This window comes from Hyperoodon ampullatus (assembly GCF_949752795.1).
Source record: "Hyperoodon ampullatus genome assembly, chromosome: 2".
Taxonomy (NCBI): Eukaryota; Metazoa; Chordata; class Mammalia; order Artiodactyla; family Ziphiidae; genus Hyperoodon; species Hyperoodon ampullatus.
The window spans coordinates 16,232,746-16,259,076 of record NC_136915.1 but is presented as its reverse complement, the minus strand read 5'-3'; the positions used below and the strand labels follow the sequence as shown (position 1 = coordinate 16,259,076).

Genomic DNA, 26,331 nt, shown 5'->3' with positions numbered 1-26,331 from the left:
GCCTCAGAAATTCTTCCAGACACCCCCAACCCCCCACCCCAAATCAATTACCTCTTCAGACTTCTTCCTGAGCAAAAACTCAGGACTCTCTTGACTTCTGCCTTTATAACTATGGCTTCTGCGCTCCACGCTATCAGAATCCCAGAACTGTACCATAAGCACTGATGATACACTGCCTTCTCGTTGTCAAGAAACAAGTACCAACTACTCAGCAACACTACAGATTCGCCAGCAAAGCCCAGGCCTAATTAACAGTCTGGCCTATTTATCATATGGCTTGAGTGCAAACGAACCAACAGCACCTGCATCCCATCTGAGCATCAGAATCAGGAAGAAGAGAAACGTAGCTGCTTAATTTCCACCCTGACTACAGGCCACAACCTTCACATCCTATTACTTTGGGAAAACACTTCCTGAATTATTTTCTGATTAACTTGCATTAGAAGAAAGTTAATTCTAAACATGTACCTGAGTTGGACATCATTTATAAACTATCCTGCATACGAATGTCTGTTTGAAAATGAAAGAGACACAAAGGAAACTTGTCATTCTGAATTTCTAGCAATTAATCTAAACTACTTCATGAACAATTACAGTGAAACCCCGAGTGTTAAGGAAAGATCCCAGCGTCACCGAACTCTGATTTGCAGGGCAAATAAAACCACACTTAAAAAGTTTTTTTTTACCTAACTATCCACCCCTAAAAGTCGATATTTTAATTATGGAACATGAATGGCTTCACTGCACTTTCATTAAATAAGACACATCACTGACAAAACTGTGAACAAAAAAGGAGGCAGCTTGAAGGAAACTAACTCAGTGTGTGATTCTGTGGGTTGAGTTTCGTTTTGTAAAAGGATGGCCTCGCTGGAAAGCCTGGCACACGGCCCTCCGCTTTCCATTCCCTTCTCACAACTCCCAGGAGGCCAGAGTCAGATGTTGAGAGCCGCGAAGGTCTTCACCAAGGTGACCTGGGTGCTCGCGTCTGCTTCACTTCTGTTGTTGTCCCTGTGGCTACTCCTGCTCTCCAGGGCTTTGTGACGGTGCCTCTCCTCCTGTCGTTTCTTCTTCTCTAGTCGCTGCTGTTCTCGCCTCTGTTTGTTTGTGACCTGAAAGAGAAGACTGCCGCCTGAGTCGCCTGCACGGGGACACAGGCTGCACCAGTGGACGGGAAATGCAGGGCTGACAGATGCAAAGGGCACAGACTGCCTTTCAACAGGAACAGAGAAAACCCACCTAACAGACCAAAAATGATTTATTTCCCATTACTGCTCAAATTTACATGTAAATTTATACCCTCTTGCTGAGCTAGCAAACAAAATCAATTCCATTCTCCTCATAAACCAATTCAAAATGACCTAAAGGAACATTAACCCTAGTCCAGCAGGAGGTAACACTCAAACATGCCACAGGATGCCTTCCTGTACATAATTTATTGCCCCAGGGGATCCTAACAAAATCCTCAGAAGCTTATCACATCTTAGCCTCTGCCTGTGACCTTTTACATTACGTTGCATCTTGAGCTCAGAATTTCCTGGTGAAAGTCTTTACGATAAGTTCCAAATTCAGTAAAATTAATCGTGTCATATTACTACTTGTGGGCGTGGGGTTGGGAAGGGAGCAGTACAACCCTTTGGGGAAGCATTTGACGATTTACCAAAAGACCTTAAAAGGATTCAAATATCCATGCCCTTAACCTGTTCATTCCTCTTCCGGGATTCTAGCCAAGCAAATAATGCAAAATACTAAGACTTATACACAAAGATGTTCACTGAAAGGTGATGGTATTTACAAAAACTGGGATTCAATCACATGGGTTAGCATGGAAAGCACCCACGCACGCAGTAATGTTAGGCGGGAAATGGAGCTGATCCGCGTGTATGAGTATGAATTCAGGGTATACTTCCTTCTAGCCATCACTGCAAAGTCCAGGCAGGACAAGTGAGGTCTTCCTTCCGCTTCATGATAGACCCTCATGCACTCCCCGTATTTCCTACAATAACCACTTTCATAGATCAAGAGAAAATCACACACTAAATTGAGCTCCAAGTTCCCTCCACGCCACCGAATTACAGCAGCCCACCATTTGCCCTTGCAGCCCCATCTTTCCTACCTTTGGGAGGTGATTTTTATTTGCCTTGTTTTCTTCACTAGGGCTGGCCCGAGACTTATCGTTTTCAGTTCTGCCTTCATTTAAGCCCTGATTTCCAAAGATTCTGGTGCCACTGCCACCCTCCTCCCATAAAGGGTCACACTGCTTCAGCACTCGGCCACTGGGCTCAAGGTTCTCCTCTGCATCTTCCAAAGAAAGATATTTTGTTATATTGAAAACCTAAGGTAGTTACACAATGCGATTATTATTAAATGACTCCAAAATTACCCGGGTCCCTAAATCACTGGCATTTGGAGAGCAAGTTTCCTTGAGGCAAAATTCTAATACCAAGTCAATACAGTGGGGAACATAAGGAAAAAAATAATTGGTAAAAATCGGAAGATAAATTTTAAAATAACCTGTTGACCACCAGTCTTATCATCAGCTTCCTACCAGCTGAGTGCTTTGTTTTGTTAGATTAAACCACTTTTTAACATGAATTTTTAGGGGGAAATCTTTCATTTGTATCCAAAAACCAGAAAGGAAACAAGCTCTAAAGCTGCGCTCTCCAATACAGTAGCTACGAGCCACACGTAGCTATTTAAATTAAAATTAAATAAAGTTAAAAAGAATTTTAAACTTAGTTCCTCAGTCAGTCTCGCTTAGCCACATGTCAAGTACATACCATATGGGACAGCACAGACACTGCATAGCGTTATTTTAAAATCACAAAGACCAAGTTACTTACAGCTTTCTAAGAAGGCATAGCAAATATGTAAGGAGGATAATAAAATACCCAATCAGAAAACTATAATGCCAGGAACAGTATGTGGCACATAATGTCTGGCAATAAATATTGAAATCATTTTAAATAAATAACTTGAGAAAACAGTTCAATGTTAACATCTTTTTTCCTTCCTCTGAATCACAGAATTAAACTCAGTTCAAGCAAAAAGAAATTCTGAATTATCACCAGTTGACAGATGCCAGTAATTTAAATATTTCCATTAGAAAAATAATTTTTCTCTCCATTCCATTTCAATGATCATTTTGGTATTATAACGGGATCTTATTTCTAAAAGGCTAAAGTCGGGAAGGGATATGGGAACAGATGTATATGTATAACTGATTCACTTTGTTATAAAGCAGAAACTAACACACCATTGTGAAGCAATTATACTCCAATAAAGTTGTAAAAAAAATAAAATAAAATAAAAAATAAAAGGCTAAAGTCTTCCCTGACATTTTCCATTCCTCCAAAACTGAGCTAGGTGGCCTTTTCATGCATTCCCCTAGCAGCCTGTACCCACACTTCATTATGTCTTATTAAACCAATTTACTTATCTCTCTCCACCAAGCCCCTCCCCACCCCAGACTATACTCTCCCTGACACAGGGCTGGCACCTAGTAAAAAAACACCTGCATATACAAAGCTGCTGAATGAATAAATAACAATATAATTATTACCTGTCACTTGATTAAAAATAAGTATTTGGAAAATCACCAACATAATCATTTTGAAACCTTATAAATATCAATCATGGACTTACTATTTCTTTTCCCCTGGTTCATCTGGAGCATGGCAATTATTGCAGATTCAATATTATAATTTTCAGCTTCCAGGTTCTGGACTATCAAATTAAAATCCTATGAAAGAAACAAAGGAACACATCAAGACTCTGGGTATACTTTTCTACCTATCTCTACATCAATAATCTGACAAACAATTTTATAAACTTTTAGCATGTAAAAGTGTAAGTGGACTCAAGCAATGTGCAGTCTATTCCTTAGAATGTTAATAAAAACAACCTATTCTAAAAATAAACAAAAGGATGTCATTGAGGCAAGGTTTCAGACCTTCCATTTAGAAAATGTCTTAATTTTCAGTAAGGTTAATCACCTGAAATAACCATTTAATAAAATGCATTCTTATAAAACTGCACTAGTCAGAAAATAATAAACCCACATACTTCCTTAGGATTTTGAACAGTATTGGATAAAGTCTAGCAAACAAAAGAGAAATGAATGAACATCTCTCATTAAACTGTATCACACAAGCTAATTAAACTACAAATATTATGGGCCTATTTTGGCCCATCAGGTGTTAGCATGCTAGAGTGATGCCACAAAACTAACAGATAAACTAGGCACAGCAATGCCTGTCTATAAACCACTGTTACTGCATGACAAATACTAACTGAACATCCAGTTGCATTGCAAACTTTCTGGACAGCATCTTCTACTTCATCTCTCAGGTCATCTTCAAAGTCAACTCCCTTTGTTTTGATCTTCTCTCTTTTATTCGATTCATCCTGATGAAGCATCTGAAACTAAAGTACACAGAAAGAGTAATAATCATGAACTCTAGCAAACTATGTTCAGAATCTGCAATACAGGAAGACTCTCTAATCTCAAAAACATTTAAATATATGCGAAAAGATTCCAGCGACAGTCTTAAAGGAATAGCAATCACTAGGCTAAATTTTATCCAGACACTGAGATTCCAGGCCACAACTGAAGTATTAAAAAGAAAGGCCCAAGATATGGGATAAACTGTTCAGTAAAAATGGCATTAGAGCGCCTACAGCTTCTACAGACCAACATTTTGGCAATGACTGCCGACTCAGACAGCACATATCTGTCTCAGCTGGTTTCCAGAGCTGGGAGCTTAGTAACAGAATCGATCCTCTACACTAGCACCAATGAGCTTTTTCATCAGGACAACTCATCGTGAAGAAACACACATACAACTCTCATCTGGTTCCCTAGGCCCTATTTGATCATCAGCAAGCTGCAATGTGCTGGAGCTCCTGTCCCAACCAGATTATCACAGGTGAGCGTGACTCATTTAACCTCACGTGCTACCACCACACTCAAGGGTACCTGTCAAATTCTAAAAACTTGAAGAGCCACTCACTTGGTATCCACAGGCCTTTACAACCTAAACCCATTTCAGAAAAGCTAAAATCATCCCTCTGTGGCTCCCAATCACTTTCTCCCCCTGCTTGCTATTAATGCAGGGAGATAGGAAATGAGCAAAGATATTTCTACTTTTTGCATGTAAAAGTGTAAGTGGACTCCAGCAATGTCAGTCTATTCCTTAGAATGTTAATAAAAAGCAACCTATTCTAAAAATTTACCCTAACCATTTGGCTATGTGTAGCAAGTCTTTGAAATTCATCCAAAGGAAATAATGTCAACTATAGAAAGGATTTTTGTTAAAGCGCTCCTCACAGTGCCACTAAGAGTGGTGAATAACTGGAAACACCTAAAGGTTTCATAGTGTGAGTATGGTTAAATAACCACGGTAAATCCACAGAATGATGCTTCATTCCCATTCAAGTAAGGTACACAACAAGGATTTTCACCACCACCATGATTATTTAACCGTGTCTTGGAGGTAACAGCAATGCAATTAGCACCCCCCCCCCCAAAAAAAGAAAAATTAGAAGTATAGAACTGAAAAGGAAGAAGAAAAGTTATCGCTATCTGCAGATAATATAATTCTATACCTTAAAAAAAAAAGAGAGAGAGAGAATCAACAAAAAAACTACTCCAAACAAAAAGAATTCTGGAAAATCCTATGTTTATAAGGAATGTAAATTGATAAAGCCACTATGGTAAACAGTATGGAGGTTCCTTAAAAAACTAAAAATAGAATTACCATATGACCCAGCAATCCCACTACTGGGCAGGTACCCAGAGAAAACCATAATTCAAAAAGACACAGGCACCCCAATGTGCACTGCAGCACTATTTACAATAGCCAGGTCATGGAAGCAACTTAACTGCCCATCAACAGATGAATGGATAAAGAAGACGTGGCACATATATACAATGGAATATTACTCAGCCATAAAAAAGAACAAAATTGGGTCATTTGTGGAGACATGGATGGACCTAAAGACTGTCATACAGGGCCTCCCTGGTGGCGCAGTGGTTGAGAGTCCGCCTACCGATGCAGGGGATACGGGTTCGTGCCCCGGTCTGGGAGGATCCCATGTGCCGCGGAGCGGCTGGGCCCGTGAGCCATGGCTGCTGAGCCTGCGCGTCCGGAGCCTGTGCTCCGCAACGGGAGAGGCCACAACAGTGAGAGGCCCGCGTACCACAAAAAAAAAAAAAATAAATAAAATAAATAAAAAAAAAAAAAAAAAAAAAAGACTGTCATACAGAGTGAAGTAAGTCAGAAAAACAAATACAGTATATTAACACATATATGTGGAGTCTAGAAAAATGGTACAGATGAACCAGTTTGCAAGGCAGAAATAGACACAGATGTAGAGAATAAACGTATGGACACCAAGGGGGGAAAGCATTGGCGGGGGGGCAGGTGGTGGGATGAATTGGGAGATTGGGATTGACATGTATACACTAATCTTTTAAAGTACATGTATCTTTTAAAAAGAAATAAAAATAACAAGTGCTGGTGAGGACGTGGAGAAAGCAGATCCCTCGATACGCTGCTGGTGGGAACGTAAAATGGTGCGGCTACGCACTGTGGAAAACAGTGTGGCAGTTTCTCAAAAAGTTAAAGATAGAATTACCATATGATCCAGCAATTTCACTCCTAGATATACAGTTGGCGGATTTGGGCTACACGTTCCACTTATACAGATTTTTTTCAGTAGTAAATACTACAGTACTACACAATTCACGATTGGTCGAATCCAAAGATGCAGAACTGCAGATACGGAAGCTCAGATACAGAGAGTCAACTATAAGTTATGCTTGGATTTTCAACTGCACATAATTGGCACCCCTGACCCCTGTGTTGTTCACAGGTCAACTGTATATTCAGAAGGTTGAGAACAGGTACTCAAACAAATGCTATACACACATATTCACAGCAGCACTATTCACAACAGCCAAAGAGTAGAAACAACCCAAATGCCCGTCAACAGATGAAAGGATAAACAAAATGTGGTATATCATACAGTGGAATATTATTCAACCTTGAAAAGAGTGAAGTACTGATAAGTGCTATGACATGGATGAACCTTGAAAACATTATGCTAAGGAAAGCCAGACACAAAAAGTCACATAGTGTGTGACTCCATTTATAAGAAATGTCCAGGATAAGTAAGTCCATAGAGACAGAAAGTAGCCTGGTGGTGGCTGGGATAGAAAAGGAATGGGGAATGACTGCTTAATGGGCACCAAGTTTTCTTTGCGGTGATGAAAATGTTTTGGAACTGGATGGAGGAAGTGGTTACACAGCTTTATAGGTGTTTTCAGTGCCGCTGAATCATATACTTTAAAATGGTGAATTTTCTGTTATGTGAATTTTACCTCAATTAAAAAGTAAGAAAATTCTGTAGCATAGCTGGGTATGTACATAATTAACATTTTGTTAACAAATCTCATACATACAAATATAAAGGGGGAAAAGATCCTTTCCTAACAACAGGAACAGAAAACATAAAACATCTAAGAATAACTCAGTAAAAAATGGGGAAGAGCTATATGAAAAAAGTGCTCCCGCAGATTGCCAGAAAGTCAACGAAACAAATAAAAAGCTTATCGGGTTTCTGGCTAGGAAGATTCAACATCATAAAGATGTCAATTTTTGCTTGTTAATCTATTAATTTAATGAGATCCAATAAAAGCAAATTATCAACAGGACTTCTTTTTAACTAGACAAACATATTCTAACACTCATATATAAAACAAAAAAAGCAAGAATATACAGGAAATCAAAAAAAAAAGAAAGTAACAATGAGCGAAGAGTTCTACTAGATTTTAAAATACACTATTTCTTAACTAAAACAATGAACACATTAACATATGGAGAGTAAAACCAGTGGAATAGAACCAATGTCTAGAAATAGACCCAACTACATATGGGAATTTATTATATGAAAAAAGCGGCATTTTAAATCAGTGGACAAAAGACATGTAATTAATAAACAGTTTGGGTTCAACTAGGTAACCACAAGGAAAAATATAAAGTTGGATCCATACCTCACACCTGTATATCAATATAAATCCCAAATAGAGACAAGATCTAATTTCTTTTAAAAAATGAAAGTACAGAAGGACTAAAGTAAACTATGGGAGAATTCTTTTTAACCTCAGAGTGGGAAGAGCTTCCTAATCATGACCCAAAACCCAGAAGACATTTATATGTTGTCCTGAAAACTTGATAAATTTAGCCACATAAAAATTTAAAATTCCTTCAGAGCAAAGACAATATGGGAAAGAATAAAAAGACAAATGACAGACTGTGAAAAATTTGCAACTCATACCACAAATAGAGGCTAATTTCCCTAATACATAATGATCTCCTAAAAATCATTAAGAAAACTGAACAGGAAAAAAAATGGACAAAAAACATGAATACAGTTCACACAAAAAAGTACAAAAGTAGGTTTTAAACACAAGAAAAGATGCATAAGCTCATTAATAAGAAAAATACAAATTAAAACTATGTTAAGAAAAGTATTTTTTCCCTAACAGTGACACAGATTTAAAAACTTGATAACACACTGTGCTGGCAAAGGTGCAGAAGAGACACATATTGCAAGTGGGAGTGTAAACTGATTAAGACTTCTACAGAGGGCAACTTGGCAATAGCTACCAAAATTATAAATGCACACGTCCTCTGATGTAGTAAGAACCTTCCAGGAATTTATTCCACAAATACACTCGCACATGTGTGAAAAGATATACATGTAAGGCACTGCATGTTGTTTGTAAAAGCAAAGTTTGAAAGCCATCTAAAAGTCCATCGAAGGGACTATTCAAGCACATTATAATGCATCCATACACTAGAATGCTATGGAACCATTTAAAAAGATTTAGGAAGTTCCTTATGTACTGCTATGAATTAAACTCCGAGATATGTTCCACTCGAAAAGCATGGTGCAGAACAGTATATAGAGGATGCTACAATTGTGGATAGGAAGAATGTACTCCAGCAAAAGTGAAATACATGCACATACTCACATATTTGCTTGATATGTAAAATATCTCTAGGTAATTTTATGATATGCTAATAACATTGGTTGCATCCAGGGAGGTAAACAAGGGTGAGAGAGTGACTTTTACTTTATTTTTTTAATTACAAAGAAAGTGTCTAATAATGTGAGGAAAGGCTTGTGAAATAATGTTAATGGCAAAAAAGCAGGAAACAAAGCTATACAAATATGAAAACAATAACAAAAATTGTTGATTCTGTGCATTTTGTATTTTCTTCTTTACTTTTTCTATAGTTTCCGAATTTTAGATACAAAGCATGGATTAATTTTAAAACATACAAGTTATTTTAAATGTTTATATAAATTATATTCATGCAATCATAGCCGTCAGCTGTTAGGCAAAGCAAAAGAACAATAATTTTATCTGCTGCTCTCACCTGAACTAACAAAATTAAAAAAAAAAAATCAAGCCCAGAGATGCTTTTTTTTGCGGGGGGGCGGGTATGCAGGCCTCTCACTGTTGTGGCCTCTCCCATTGCGGAGCACAGGCTCCGGATGCGCAGGCTCAGCGGCCATGGCTCACGGGCCCAGCCGCTCCGCGGCATGTGGGATCCTCCCGGACCAGGGCACGAACCCGTGTCCCCTGCATCGGCAGGTGGACTTTCAACCACTGCGCCACCAGGGAAGCCCCAAGCCCAGAGATTCTTAAAGGCAACTTTCTATTAAAACATCACTGGTTTTTAGCTCCAGGGCACACAGCTCTCGACCTGGTTCCTGCAGGGCTGAGAACAGAGAAGAAAACGGAGGCTTCACTCACATCAGTCTGGAGGTGTGCAGGCGCTTCTGAGTTGTCATTGACCCTCCGAACGCTGTCATAGTGCTCTCCGTACCGGTACGCGATGTGTAACTCCTGCACGTTGCTCTTATCCGTACCACGAATCTGCGGGCAAAGGAAGGGGAGATGCCAGCGCGGATCTGCACAGTGTCCACTTCAGAAGAGAAACGCCACCTGCTTGCCCAGGAAGCCCAGTCAACAGGCTCTATATAGAAGGAATTGGGAATATGACTGCGATACGTCCTAAGCAATTTTTGAATTATCTTTCTTCCGCTCATGTATATATGATTCATTGTGCTTTAATAGGCAACTATATGGATGGAAATCCATACAAAAATGCATATTCAAAAACCAGGGGCAGATTTACCATGAAGTTAAATAAGCTTCAGTTTCAGGAGTGTTAGTAGCTCTCAGCCCCTCAAATGCACGGGTCCCTTCCAAGAGGGAAGGCCCAGGGGCAGGTGCAGATTTGTTGGGCTTGAGACTCAAACAATGTGGGACCCTCTTTGAGAAAAAGAATATAAAAGTACATGTATAAAATTGCTAGGACTCCTCCCAAGACCTTGAAGGGGGGGCCCATAAAAAGGAAGGACCTGACACTTATGCTTCACTAGCTTCACAGTAAATCCACACTGTTTTTAAAACAAAAATAGCATTTTTCATCAAACACATACTGAGAAACATTAACAACAAACTCCAAACATCCCACTTGTATCAATTTCAAAATAAAATTATACACAGTCAGGCAGTAGTACTGCACTGCACAACCTGGAAGCACTACTCGCAAGGTGTTTTGTGTGACTCGTGCCCCTGCAGCACAATCCAACCAGAATGGTGCTCCCTGGAGTCATGCAATACAGACGCCCTGAAGTGGAGCCTGGGCATCCCCCCCAAACCACCAACTCCACAGAAACTCTACAGTAATTCTGAATGTGTCCTTTAGAAAGCCCAGTAACTGTCTACTTGTTACCCAAAATATCAGCACCTCCTTCTTGTTTTTGCTGAAAGTCACAGGCAGTAAGATACTATTATTAATTTAAACAATATCTGTGGTCTAAAAACACAGCAAAACCATGGAACAAACAGGAACTACACAGGTCTAGAAGTCAGAATCAAGCCAAGTTTTCTCCAGGTAGAATATCTAGGTCTCAAAGGGCAGAGGGTCTGGTTTTGACACATGCAAAATAGAGAGAGCACCATTGATCTCCCAGGAAGACTACTGGAAAGGAAATTAGTTGATCAGAATCTCTGAATGACATAATCCCTAAAGCACTTATATATTTAAATAATAATAACACTATATATGCATTATGAATAAGAAAAAATAACTTGAGGAACAGTCACCAAATTGTGATGCTCATGGAGAAGGAGATCACAGAGGACTTTCATTTTCTAAGTCACACGTGTCTATATTGTTTACAGAAGCATATATTTCATTTGTAGCCAGAAAAAAAAATGTACATTGTGAGTATAAACCTCCTCATTATTAATGTAAGAGCTCTTACCCATGACAGTAGCAACCAATTCAGTTTCGATTCTCAAATTTTATAAGGTGCTTCACTGGGGTGGGGAGAGATGGGGAAAACCTAGTAGACAATTCCAGTATACAGGAAATGTATTTATTTTAAAAACATATCCTCTGAATGTTTAGCGAGAGGACCCTACAGAAATAAATGTATTTGAAAAAAAAATCTAGTTATGCAGAATTATCTTCCACAACTACCTAGATAATTAAGAAACTTTAAAAACGGTTATCAAAGGAGGAAGAGGCAACCTACAGTTACTGAGTTGGCCCTGGGTATATTCCTTCAAGAAGAGGATCATTATGCTGTATATTCCAATGATTTTGATGACTTCTGCTAAGCAGTAAAGATTTCAAGACAAAAAATTGGGACAACGAGAGAGGTAACCAGTCTTCTTGGCTCAAAGACATCCTTAGAAAGAGAGAGGCTCACGAAAAACACGATAGCTCTCCCCGGTGTCAGTACACGTGACAACACTACCCCAAAGAACAGCACGTACAGATATTGTTTCCCATCCTGCTCACTGTATCCCTGTAACGTAAAGTCCTTACCAATCCATGGAGTATCTAATTTATTTTGCTGTAGTGTAATTTTTGTTAAAAGGACATTATGCCAGACACAAAAAGCTATATACTGCCATCTATATGACATTCTGCAAAGGCAAAAACTGTAAGAGACAAATCAGATTAGTGGTTACAAGAATCTGGGAGTGGGGGGAGGGGACCAGTGACTGCAAAGGGGCATGAGGTAACTTTTTGGGGTGGTGGAAATATACCGTATATTGATAGTGGTGGTATTTACATGACTATGTCTGTCAAAACACATAGAACTATACACCAGAGAATGGTGAATTTTGCTACATGTAAATTATATCTCTATAAATGACTTTATTTTTAATGAGCAAAGGCTAAGCAAAGGAATAAGCAACTTACAAAGAAATATATATGCAGGTGGTACAGGAAACCAAGGAGGAAAAAAGGCCATTGTTGCCTTGATAATAATATAATATATAGGGATACACAGTGTGTGTATACATACACATATGGATGTGTCTATGTGTGTAGACTTGCTTAAAACGTGTGACATTGTGACAGTCTCTTCCCAGTCATACATGAATGATTTTATAGTTAAGAGTGTGTGTGAATAACAGGGATACACACTAAAATGTTAATAGTAATTATCTCTGGGGAGTATGATGACTCTCAGTGATTTTTATTTGCCTTTTTTTATTTGCCTTCAATGGGCTTTTCTGAATTTTGAAATTGTTCTATAATCATTATGTTTTACTTTCTGATTAAAAAAACAAAGTTAGAAATGGGGGAGTAGTGGAGCAGGGGAGAGAGGAAGACTGACAGGAATCACCTGACCAGACTCCAGGAGCTGAGCCACAAAGTGAAAAGCGCTCTGAGTGCAAGGAGGACGAGCAACGGGTGGTAGTCTGTGTACAGTTTCACCCCGACCTCTGACCTTCCGTACTCCAGAATGTTTGGTTTGATGGACTGTTTGGGAGACTAGGGTACTTTAGAATAGAATACCAAAGGTAAAGGAGGGGAAGGAAGGCCTAAGCGACTCAGCAGCAGCGTGCTCTGCCATCCCACAGCACAAACGCAACATTTGTTGTAAAATCTTACTTGCTGTAGAAAAACCATTGGAACCGCTATGTATAGCCGGGCAGGGCACAGAAATAGAGCTTGACACCCTAGGCCATGAAATAAATTTTTGTTGTTCAGAAATTCTTTTTAGCAACAGCTATTATAGTGAATTTGGTCTTTGTTTTCCTCCATCTAAAAAACAAAAACATATACATGGAACAGGTATATTTCAAACTAGAATATGTATGCAAATCCCTTAAATTCTCATTGAGATATTTTTACAAAATTATCTAAGTTATTTCCACAGGAGGCTCTCCACCCCAAACTACCCAATTAACTGACTGCTGAGTAACATTTCTGGCATTTTAAAGGTTTTTGAATTATACTTCAGACTCCATTTGTAATGCAGGGTTTAATTCCAAGCCACCACAAGCTTCCCATCTTGGGTTAGGCTCACAGTCCAAGTTACCCTGCATAGTTCAATATCATAAGTCAAGTCCCATCATCTGAGGACATCCCCAAAGCTAATTTATAAACAAGAGCTTAACATAAATTCCTGAATAGGTGACCTACCTGCCATAAAGGGGCATTAAGTTGATGAATCACCACATTCAACTGATGATTTCTTGCAAAGGCTACAATTGCATCATTGCCAGCGAATGTTCCAGGCTTTGCCAAACTGGCCACTGCATGGAAAGAGAGAAAGAAAAATGAAGTCTTTATCACAGAAAAATCCAAATGCAAACATGCTTTGGTATAATTTAGTTCTAAATAATGAGAAACGGTGAACATACCTGAAAAAGTCCATTAGCTTTGTCAGTCTACGAATTGAAGCTGGTTAAACAGTACATAGACTGCTACTCAGAAGGGTACCAATCACTCATAAAGAAAGGATTCATTTATTCACTCCTTCAATAGATATTTTCTGAATGCTTCCTAAATGCCTAACTCTATGAGAGACATTGGAAATGTGACAATAACCGTAACAGTTTGCATTAATGATGCTTATTATGTGTCAAGCACCGCTTACTCACGTCTCATATTCTTTCAGATTTTATTAATTTCTTCTCACAAATCACTTTTTTTCACGTTTTTATTGGAGTATAATTGCTTTACAATGGTGTGTTAGTTTCAGTTATACATATACGTATGTTCCCACATCTCTTCCCTCTTGCGTCTCCCTCCCTCCCACCCTCCCTAGGTGGTCACAAAGCACAGAGCTGATCTCCCTGTGCTATGCGACTGCTTCCCACTAGCTATCTATTTTACATTTGGTAGTGTATATATGTTCATTTATACACTACCACTCTCTTTTTCCCAGCTTACCCTTCCCACTCCCCATGTCCTCAAGTCCATTCTCTAGTAGGTCTGTGTCTTTATTCCCATCTTGCCCCTAGGTTCTTCATGACATTTTTTTTTAGATTCCATACATATGTGTTAGCATACGGCTTTTGTTTTTCTCTTTCCAACTTACTTCACTCTGTATGACAGACTCTAGGTCCATCCACCTCACTACAAATAACTCAATTTCGTTTCTTTTTATGGCTGAGTAATATTCCATTGTATATATGTGCCACATCTTCTTTATCCATTCATCTGTCGATGGACACTTATGTGGCTTCCATGTCCTGGCTATTGTAAATACAGCTGCAATGAACACTGTGGTACATGACTCTTTTTGAATTATGGTTTCCTCAGGGTATATGCCCAGTAGTGGGATTGTTGGGTCGTATGGTAGTTCTATTTTTAGTTTTTTGTTTTTTTTGCGGTACGCGGGCCTCTCACTGCTGTGGCCTCTCCCGTTGTGGAGCACAGGCTCCGGACGCGCAGGCTCAGCGGCCATGGCTCACGGGCCCAGCCGCTCCGCGGCATGTGGGATCTTCCCGGACCGGGGCACAAACCCGTGTCCCCTGCATCGGCAGGCGGATTCTCAACCACTGCGCCACAAGGGAAGCCCTATTTTTAGTTTTTTAAGGAACCTCCATACTGTTCTCCATAGTGGCTGTAACAATTTACATTCCCACTAACTCACAAATCACTTTTAATCCTCAAAACAATCTCCTGAAAAAAGGTATTATCATGTACACTATCTTATAGATGAGGAAACCAAGGCACAGAGTAGTTTGCAACTGTGTCCAAGGTCACGAGCCGAGCTGAGCTTCACCCCAGGCATCCTGACTCCAAGACCTTGGCTCCTGGCCACTCCATTATACAGCCTGTCACAGTTTGCCCTCAAGGAGTTTATAACCAGTGGGGAACAAACAACAAGAAAATGGACACTGCTGATGTGTAGGTGCTTTAAGAAAGAAACATGTAGTAAAGAACGTGGCCTTACCCAAAGAGAGGTCTGGCCTTTATCCCCTGCTCCTGGGAGAGAACCCCTAAACCCTTGGGATTTCCCAAGCGATAGGGGTGTCTTTGTTATTCACAGTAGGCCCCTCAGCCTCAGCTGACAGCTGATGCTAAGTTTATGCATGAGGCGACTCATGGTGGACCTCTCTGGCCGTGTGATATTAGAAAGACCTGGGGGACTGGGGAGCTGGAGACTGAGTTGAACCACTTAGGCAATCAATCAATAACATCTACATAATGAAGCCCTAATAAAAATTCTGGACACTGAAGTTTGGGTGAGGGTCCCTGGTTGCCAATATTCTTTGTAAAATGTGTAACCTTCCCAGATTCTACCATTTGGCTAATTTTGATCTGTATTCTTTCCTGGTAACACACTACAACTGTGAGTGTTACAGCCTTCAGTGAGTTCTCTGAGTCTTTCTAGCAAATTATCAAACCTGAGAGTGGTTCTGGGAAACCACAAACTTGCAGCTGGTGTCAGAAGTCAAGGAAGTCTTGTGTAAGACTGTGTCCTTAAACCTTGCAGGTTGGCTAACTCCAGGTGGGGAACATAAGCCAGTCTGACCAGTGGGGAGGGGAGGTAAGGTGTACCAGATAAGCTTCTCAGCTGAGACAACTACACTGCTTCCCAAAGGGCAGGTAAAAGACAGACAGACAGAAGAGGAATGGATGAGGTTCCAAGCAGAAGTGAGAAAGAGAGCATGATGAGCTTGTGGACTACACAGTATTGGCAGGGACTCAGAATGCTGAGATGGCAGGGTGGGGAAGCAAGAAAATATACTGGGAAATGACAAGAGAAGAGGGTAGGGAAAGAAGAAAATCACAGATCATAAAGGGCTAAAGAGTTGGTCCTTTCCTGAGGTCAATGGGGAGCTGCCAACAGGTGTTAGACAGGGGAAGACCTATTCAATGTCCATTTAGATCACCACTCTGGCTGCAATGTGGAAAACAAACTGAAGGGGTCAGGAGGCAAAGAGTATTGAAGAAATCTAGGCAAATGGCCAAAGAGGCCTGATTCTATGAGACAGTAGAATGAGAAAAAAAACACTGAGGTAAAAGTGACAAGACTTAATGAATGACTGGGTATGAGGAGGGAGGGAGAGAAGCCATTTAGAACATTCAGGTTTCTGATCTGGGTATCTGTTTAGCTAGGGAAAAGATGATGCCGATTCTCCAAAGCCACGGTCTAAAGGAAAGAAAGAATCCTAAAGACACAGCCAGATGCAAGAGTAACCAGGTCCTGAAGAGTTAAGTGAGCCATTCAATGATTCAGTCAACAAATATGAGTGCCTACCACATGCCAGCCATTGCCACAGTGGGGAAAAGACACGGTCCCTGCCCTCAAGAATCTCACAGTATAACAAGGTAGACATTAAAAACATAACTATAAGAGTGATAAATGTAACAAGTCTAGTCTTCAACTGACACACAAGTAGAATGTGCAGACTTCTAGGTTTCTTTTCCCTTCTGCTATGGCAGTCAGAGTCACTTCCCACTTCTATGATACTCAAACTCTTATAAAGCACCAACCAACCATCAGGCATGCACAGCAACATTTCATGAAAACACCTTCCCACCATACGCCTAGGGTCCTGCCATACCCCAAATCTACCACATGAACACCACTGAAGATGTTCAAAGTGGAATTTCAAGTCACAAACTAAAAACTCTCTTCACCTAAAATATTTTAATTGGATCAATGACACAACTCATTTTATATGGCATTAAACGCCCAAACTTGCTCCATATACCCACATTTAATTTGTAAACTGCTGACCATCTGACGAACTGGTGTCTGCTAGACAAAAAGTGATCCAAAAAGAGGACCATCAGAACTCCGTGACTATGACTAGAATAAACTACTGGTTTGGAGTTTTGCTACTGTTTCTCTTTGGCTGCTTGTGCCTAATGGATGAGTTCTTTCCCGGGGAGGAAAGAGAAGGGCTTTGGGATCACAGATAGCTTCCCTCCCAAATGTCTTCCTCCTGCTGCCCTCTAGCTTATTAACAGTACAGCAACTTGGTCTTTCCCCAGGCAGAAACTTCAGAATCTCCTTTGTCTCCCCCACCCCTCCCCTTCCCCCATCACCTCCCCAGTCCTGTCAATTATACTGCCAAACTGTGTCCCCGTCTGGACGCCACTCGTCATCCCCAGTAGCTGCCTTGGTGGAGACACTCTTATGCTTTCATCTGGCCAATGTGCAGAGCTCTCTAACTCATCTCCCTTCTCAGTCTCTCTCCCCATCCTCTCCTGACATGGTTCCCAGAGTTAGCGCTCTAAAACGCAGAATGATTCTCTTTCCTGATAAGAGACAGACAAGACTGTGAGACCTGTAATGAAAATGTTATTTGTAAAACATAAATATATCAGCACCCAGCACAGCAGATTCTCAGTAAATATCTGTCAAAAATCAAAGCTTAAAAGCTAGTATTTTCTTACTAGCTTTGAGCCTATTAAGGAACTAATTTAAGTCACTAACTGACTTGCCTCAAAGAAACCAGGTTGTGTTTGGGTTTGGGGGGAAAAATTTAAATGACTTTATTGATTTTTCTGATTATAAAAGTAATGCATGATGATTTAAAAATCAGAAAAATCTACAGAAGATAATTTAAATACTCATAGTCCCATCATCCCCAGATGGCTGACACTTATTAAGAACTTATTTTAATTGTATTAACTAATTTAACCTTTACCAAAAACCCCTATAAATTAGATCCTATTATTATCTCCCCTTAACAAAAGTTGTTGAAAGAGTGAGTGGTTTCTGAAAAATAAACGGAGCCAGGAATTAACCATAAAACGTTAGTATCTTTCCAGACTTCTGTGTGCATACATCTTTTAAAAATAGGATCAATCTATACACACTAGTTTATAACCTGCTTCCCCCCTCCCTCCCCACCACTATAAGAAGTCACGAATAGCTTTTCAGGTTAATTAACATCAACATTTTCTTTTTCAGACTTTACTTATTTATTTATTTGTTATTGGGGCCACACCACACAGCTTGGGGGATCTTAGTTCCCCAACCAGGGATCGAACCCGCACCCTCGGCAGTGAAAGCATGGAGCCCTAACCGTTGGGCCACCAGGGAATTCCCAACATCATCATTTTTATTAATGACATCTACATCTAAACCTAATGATTCCCAACTGTCTAGCACGCTGCCTATTATGGAGCAGACAAATAAATACTTGTTGAATAAATGAATGCCATAATTTATGTAATCAAACCCCTAGCTGGGAGGGTAGGGGATGCTGATGGATTTAATTACCCAATGCATTACTCCTGGAGGATCCAGTGTCCCACGGTGAACCTACCATGTTTCTCAAAAGGAATGTCATCTTCTACAAAGGGTTCAAAATCTTCTCGCTGCTTTATCATGTAGTCCACTGTCTCTTGTCGGTGCTTGAGGTGATTTCGTGAGTGTCCCTCCAATTGATCACCAAGAGCTCTGAATAGGCAATTGCTATCAAAACAAAACGCTGGTCAAGACCTTTTAAAAATGAACTTAGTTCATCTAAAACAATGATGCTTCATGCTAGGCCATCCATGGAAATCTTTCACACAGAAAAGAGATAAAGCCTCAACTCTGACTGTCCAGGTTCCTCCCAGATACCAGACGGGAGAGCACTAGGGAAGATATTCAATCACATTACCTTTTTGAGAGGCATCAAATAAGAATCCTATTCCCCACTTACCAGCTGGCTGACTCAGGAGAGATACTGAACTTCTCTGTACCTTCGCTGCTTCAACAAGTGAAGTTTGGGGATATACTAACCACCTGAAGACAGGGTCCAGACACTACAGGCCATTCCACACCGAAGGGCTATGACTCCCAGATCCCCTTCCAAAATAATAAATCATATCTACTGCCTCTTTTCTGAAACCCTTTCACTATGGCTGCTCAGCTATTCACCTAACAAGTACCAAAAAGATAGCAATTTGTCAAGCTCCCAGTAGAAACAACTGAACTGAACATCCTGTTTGAGTCCTAAGGACACAGTGGGGAAAGCTGTGGGATGAAGAGCACCTGGACAACACACAGGCATGGTTCACAAGGACACTCTCCCTCCTGGGCTCATCACCTCTCACCCAAGGAGCCACAATGCTGTTCTTATTCCTGTCAAATGAAAACTCTCCAAGTTTTCTTTCTGTTTTGTTTCTAAAATTAAAATGCTGGTAATAAATTGTAAGAGTTATCTTTACTTTCAAACTCCTTAAAGGCTTCTAAAATTCCGAACTATACCACAAACACAGAGCCCAGATACACAGAGACTGAAACAAGATAAACACAATCTGGTACCCTCAAAACTAAGGAAATAGCCATTCTGAAGCCAAACAGTTGTCCACTTTCACACCAAACTGTTTACTCTTCCAAATGAAAACCTACGATATTCTAATTCCAAAATATAAACTCACCACACTTCTGGAAGGACTTCAAACCTAAATGTACAGGTGACGGAGGTTTTCTGTTTTTCAACTCAGAAAGGTGAGTTTTCAACAGAAAGTAATAGAGAGGTAGGAATCTCTTCAAACATATAAGGAGATATATATATATTTTTTGTTTGTTTGTTTTGGTGGGGTGAAGGGGAGAATTTAGACAACAGATTCTACAAACTAGAATCCAAGAAACCCTGCATCAATCTGGGGCAACATTCTAGAAGGGACTGGAACATAACAGTTCTATACACTAGAATGAGGGGTCTGTTGCTAAAATCTAACAATGGCAGTCTTTTTCCAACCACAGGAATAAAGTAAGCTAATGGATAAGATGTTCTCAATTTTAAGCTTCTCTCTCAAACTTTTCTTTTTAAGCTTCTCTCTCAAACTTTTCTTAAAACTTTAACATCTGCCACCACTAGTTTATTCTTGAATCCAGTTTAAAAGAAGGCATGATTTGGTGCAAAATTACATATTTAGTTGCTTTACATTTGATATATCAAAATTCATGGTGTTCTACAGAAAATAACATGCTTTCCATGAACTGTCAGCAACAGAGGCAAATGTTCTCCACATAAGCCAAAAAAGTAGGTATCAAACTGTATATACTGCATGAGTGCAAGCATGTTCATCTGTATACTATATACACAGATGTAGAAACACATACAAATGTATGCAAAGAAAAAGCACTGAAACCATCACTTAAACAGCTCTTACAATGTGCCAGGGACTGTTCCAAACACTTTATATGTATTAAATGTGTTTAGTCCTTACAACTCTATGAGATGGGCACTATTACTATCCCCCTAAGGTAACTTGCCCAAGGTCACAAAATCAGTAGGTGGTGGACCCAGGATTCAATCCCAGGCACCAAAATGTTAGTAACAGTTATCCCTGGGGAGTGGAATTAGGATTATTTGTTAAACTTAGTTTGATATACTTTTCTATATTTACCAAACTTTCCTTGAGCTCACTAAAAACAAGTAGTCAAAATGAAAAATCAAGATAGACAAATCACTTCCTTTTCTGACAGAGTTACAAGATAGTAGCACATGAAATGTGAACAAACTCTACAAAACGACCTAGGTTCCCTTAAGGAGCCCAGCAAGAGCACTCACGATCCTCATGAGAACAGTGCAGCCAGTGCCCAAAGGGCCTCTAGGAGATCCCAGCTGTTTCCTGAGTCCACACCCTCCTCACCCAATACACTACAGCAGGGCTTCTCACCGCCCCCACACACTGTTGACATTCTGGAATAATCCTTTGTCCTGTGCACTGGAAGATGTTTAGGAGCATCCCTGGCCTCTACCCACTAGATGCCAGTAACACCACTATCACCATGTTCCTGCCAGTTGTAACAGCCAAAAATATCTCCAGCCATTGTCAAATGTTCCCTTGGGGAAAAAATCATGCCCACTTCAGAACCACTGCACTATAGGGATATATGTAAAGTCTTGCATTTGAGTTCACAAAAATAACCAATTACATTAATTAAGGGTTTTGGGTGGTCAGTAATTTAGCATGAGACAATACTGCAACGTTAGACATTAAAAAAAATTAACGGGCTCTTAGGCTGCAGTAATGGCAGTAAGTATGCAGAAAAGTCGGGGGAGAGGGTCAGATTTTCTTCTGTTCTTTGAGGTCAGACCCCAGCTAAAGTACTGTTTATGATTCTAGTTACTACATTTTTAAGATAGGTTCAGATGAGTTGATGTGGCTTTAAACTAAATAATATGAAGAACATAAACGAGTGACTTCTAGCCTAAAGAAAGCTCAGGGGGACATGATAGCTGCCTCCAACTATTCGTCATGGTGAAAGGGATGTTATCCTTGTACAATAAAACTAAACTAAAACAAGGAAGCTACAGAGACACAGATTTTGACAAATAAAAGGTAATTTTATTTTTAGGTCTATAGAGACAGACTGCACAGACTAAGGATTTTGTACATTTCTATTGACAAGCCTCAGGAATTGCCTACAATATGGTTGCCACTAACCACAGGTGATTACTAAGCACTTGAAATGTTGTTAATACAAATTGAGGTGTGCTGTAATTGTAAAAGACTTACACTTTTGAACATTATTTTAAAAACTTGTTTCATTTTACCTTTTTAATGTGGCTAACAGAAAAATGTTTAATTATTGTACATATGTGGTTCCCATTTTATTTCTATCAGGAAGTGCTGGTCTCAGTCACTGATTCTCAAAGTGTGACCCCTGAGTGGCAACATCAGCATCACCTGAGAACTTGTTCAAAATGAAAATTCTGAGCCCCCTAGCCCAACCCCAGCCCTACTGAGTCAGACACTCTGGGGTTGGGAACCCAGCAATCTCTTCCCCCTGAGGGTTTAATTAGCCCTCTAGGTGATTCTGTTGTATGTTAAAGTTTGAGAAACACTAGTCTAGGATCTAGACTCTAAATCAGCAGTTCTCAATTATACTGCACATTGGAATCACATGTGGACATTTTTAAAACTTATCCCTAACCAGGCCCCACTGCCTGAGATTCTGGTGTGGCTGATCTAAGGGAGTGCCCAGGCGCCGTATTTCTTCCAAAGTTCCCCAAGTGATTCTATTGTGCCACCAAGGTTGAAAACCACTGAGCCAGACATAAAAGATGAGGCTGCTGTACAGGTGATGCAGGTACTAATGGATAATCAGACAAGATGACAAAGTGTGAATGCCCTTCTAGCACTTAGATCCTACGATTATAAAAATAAGGTAAAACTTTCAAAATAAAACAACCTGAGACGGAGACAAATGGCTAAAATTAGTGATTCTTTAATGCTTTAATATTGGAACACTACTAATTAGCAATGTACTTTGAGGCTACATTTAGGAAGATACAACTGGATATAGTTCAGAAACATGTTAATATGGTACTGCCTAATCCAATTAGCGATTCTTTTCATGCTACATCCAATCATGTTTTTAAGGACAACACCAAGGTTAAAATATTTCTTGTTTTGAAACTGAATCCAATTTATGTCCACCCTCCAGATAACACAACAAATATGAAGGCGGGCCACGATGCATTACAAAAATCCATAAGTAGCTCCCTGATTAATCTATGCTACCTTGATTCGTTTCACGTAAAGGCTACCTTAGAGAACACCAGCTAATGTCTTCCCAAGTACCCGAAGGTTCCAGAATGCTACAAGTACCATACTGCCAACAATGAATACGCCTATATAGTGTGAGATGCTATCTCAGGCTACTCAATATTGTAATCAGACCAGAATGGAAAGACAGAAGAGTGGAGATTGTCAACTATTTTTTTATTACCATAACTTTATATTTCACCAAGAGTACTCAATAATGTTAACAAATAAAAGAATCTGTTGATGCCCACTAACCTGTAACATACACAGGAAGCACCATCCACTGCACAGTGATAAAGCCTGTCATCACCATATCCAAAAGTACCACAATACTAAAGAGGGCTGAACAGTCCATGGCACCCATGGGAAGAATTTGTGAACAGAAAGGGGTTAGCTTCATGGAGCCCCCAAAGGAGAAATTATCATTATCATTTTATCTATCTAACATTGTCCAAAGAATAGGGACGTCAGAAGTGAGAGACATGAGCGTTGCAGTCAAGCTGGCCTCTGCCTCTGCAGCCTGACTGCCACTGACTTCTGCCCTTGTACCCTATACTCCTGTCATCCTAAACAACTTGCAGATGTCTCAAAAATAATGTGCTCCTGGGCCTCTACATGTATTACTCCTCAGCCTGGAATGGTCTCTTGGCATATTTTTATTGGATTTTTATTGGTCCTTCATGACCCAGTCTGAGTACGACCTCCTCTGAAAGGCATCTAGCACACGGTAGGTTTTGATGAACATTTGATGAATGAACAAGGTTTCCCTGACCACTTCTGGGAGTGTTGGCAACTTCCTTCTCAATAGTACCACTATCATCGGTCACTGTTAAGAATATATCAACTTGCATTTTAATTATTTATATCATCCATTCTTAAAGTGTGGCCCAGTTTGGGAAGGGAGGGTATCTCTGAGAAACTTTCAGGGTATCCATGAGCCCAAAACTAAGATGTTATTTATCTTTTTCACTCTCATTCTCTCACAAGTGTACCGTGGAGTTTTCCAGAGGCTACCTGATATATGATATTCAATGTTATCACTCTGAAAGTTAATATAATGTGTGTTTGTGTATTATGTTTTTAATTTTTATTTTACTTTCTAATATAGTAAATATTGATACCTATAACCCACATAAACAAAAGCTCTTTGGAGTTCTCAGTAATTTTTAAGAGTGTAAAGGGACCCTGAGACCAAAATGTTTGAGACCTGCTGTTATGTCTCTCTCTTTCTAAGCTTGGACATTATCTTAGTCATCAATGTGTTCCCAGCATCTCTGTGCTGCAATTCCTGCTCATAAGCAATCTTCTGTTGAGTACTTCAGTTTCCTGGATACACTGCCAGTGGGAAGCCCATGCCCAGTACAGCAGACACAAGCAAACCAGTCATTTGCAAGGAAGAAGCAGACCCCAGCCCAATCCCACCGTAAAGTACTCAACTGGTATTTCGGTTTATAGAGCAATGTCTTGTGCTTGTGAGTTTGCTTAGGATAAATAAGGCCCTGAATATTTATTAACTATATTTGACAAAAATCAAGGTACTAGGCTAAAGGCAAGACCCAGCAAAGCAAGCTTTTAACTGTAGCGACTCCACTAAGAAAATGCCTCTTTGAGGGGCCCTGCTGAGGGTCTAGTTGGCCTCCCTCTATGATATTCATTCATTCATTCAACAAAAATGCCCAAATGAAGGAACAAAAACAACCAGGCTGTTATTAATACTATCTCTTCAAGAGTGCCACACTCTGGCATCCAGACTCACTTTTACCTACCCCTGCAATGGGGATGCTAACTGATCTCCTGCCCTTTCCCCTACCCTTTTTCTTCTTCCCTCCATGCTCCTGGATCCATATGCCCCTTCCTGAGGCCATTTTTCCTTCCCTTCGCCCATTCCCTCCCTCCCACCCCGTTTATTTATCCCGTGTTCCCTAAAAAAGCTGTACACAGATTCCAGTCTAAACCCCAAGCAAACTTGGGTAAGCGCCATTGCTTACAGAGAAACTGAAGCCCATATAAGTAAGAATTAGAGAAGCTGCCTTCAGCTCAGTAAACAACAGGCCCTCACAGACCTAATTTCCCAAGCGTAAAAGGAGGGCAATATCCAACAGTAAGGACTCAAAAGGAGGCCAAGCGTTATACCAAGTGGGGCTTACGCCTCTTTCTATTCGTCTGATGGTCATTACGACCGCTCTCCGTGCGGTCCTGCTCTTCGGCTGACTGGCTCCATCTCATTCGTTCAGGTCTCAGCTTAAATGTCACCTTCCAGGGGGGCCTTCCTGAGCACCGATCTAAAGGAGACCTGCTCCAGTATTCTCTCTCAGGACCCCTTTACAGTTTGCTTGGAACCTTTGCCACGATTAGGGCAACTGGGGGATTACTCGAGCGTCTCGAGGGGAGGGGCCTGGCCGCCTCGCTCGCCGCCGGACCCCCTGCATTAGGAAACGGCTGGCTCGCAGCTGGCGCTCGGGGCCGCCCGATGAATGGATGGGCGAGAACCGGCGACGGTCGCCATGCCCGGCGGGTCCCCCGGCGCCGCCCCCCCGCGCTCCCGGGCCCGCCTCACCCGTCCCCCGGCACCTCCCGCAGCTTCAGCCCCAGGGCCTGCAGCTGATTGGCGAAGCTGACGAACTCCTCCTCGCAGCCGCCGCCGCCGCCGGGCTCCGGCCGGTTCCGCCGCTCCTTGGCCAGGGCCCGACGCGCCGCCCGCTCGTCCCGCTTGCGCTCAGCCTCGGCTTTCCGGCTGCCGCTGCCCGGCCGGCTCTTCGCCGCCTGCTTCCGGGACATGGCCTTGGCCCCGCGGCCCGCAGCGGCAGGAGGGAGAGCCGCAGGACCGCCGGGCGGCCGCCTCAAGTGCCCAGGAGGCGAAGCGGCGCAGGCTACGGAGCCCGGCAACGGCTACACTGCAACCCCGCCTGCGCCGGCGCAGGGGACCCAGGTCATGTGATGGAACCCCGCCCCTCCGCCCGGCTAGGCAGACAGGCGCCATAGAGAGCTCGCCTGGGAGAGCTAGAGGGGAACCCATCTTTGTTTGTTTCGCTCCTCCCCCTATCGGTGGGTGGTACTCCAAGTGAGCAGCCGGTGGGACCAGAGAGAACAAAGCAGGAAAAGGTCAAGGAGAGCCGGGGTACTAAAGCGCATACACTTTATTTAATCCTGGCTTTCTCTACTTCTCTACCTTCCCTCATAACTCAGGGAGAGGTAGCCCTTGTCCAAAACTGGCTCCTCTTGTAATCTTGATTCCACCGTAAGGTGACCAGCCCAGGTTTACCTGGACTAAGGGTTTTCCAAGGGTGCAGGACTTTCAGTTTTTAAACGGGGACAGCCCCAGGTAAACCAGGGTAGTTGGTAACCCTAATCCACGTCCACGTACCCTGGAAGCTAACTCCATCAATAATCCCCTCCCTGCTGTAATCCCCTCTTCTCCCTCATCCTGGACCCTCTTTCTTAACTCTCTCTTCCCACAGTGATGCCACTGTCTCCTCCA

General features: G+C 41.2%; 1 protein-coding gene across 2 annotated transcripts; it reads right to left on the bottom strand.

Moving 5' to 3' along the window:
- Nucleotides 1-818: 818 nt before the first annotated feature.
- OTUD3 (OTU deubiquitinase 3) lies at nt 819-25,646 on the bottom strand (the record flags this gene model as incomplete). Of its 2 annotated transcripts, none has more annotated exons than XM_079698407.1 (8): nt 819-1,109; nt 2,114-2,298; nt 3,643-3,739; nt 4,291-4,422; nt 9,827-9,949; nt 13,533-13,645; nt 18,629-18,777; nt 25,411-25,646. In XM_079698407.1, the coding sequence occupies 8 exons, from the start codon at nt 25,629-25,631 to the stop codon at nt 933-935; spliced, it is 1,197 nt and encodes a 398-aa protein (XP_079554533.1). In that variant the 3' UTR covers nt 819-932. The 2 variants fall into 2 exon arrangements, with proteins under 2 accessions (XP_079554533.1, XP_079554534.1); XM_079698408.1 differs by having other exon boundaries at nt 2,114-2,319; nt 4,291-4,416; nt 25,411-25,631.
- Between the last annotated feature and the right edge of the window lie 685 nt (nt 25,647-26,331).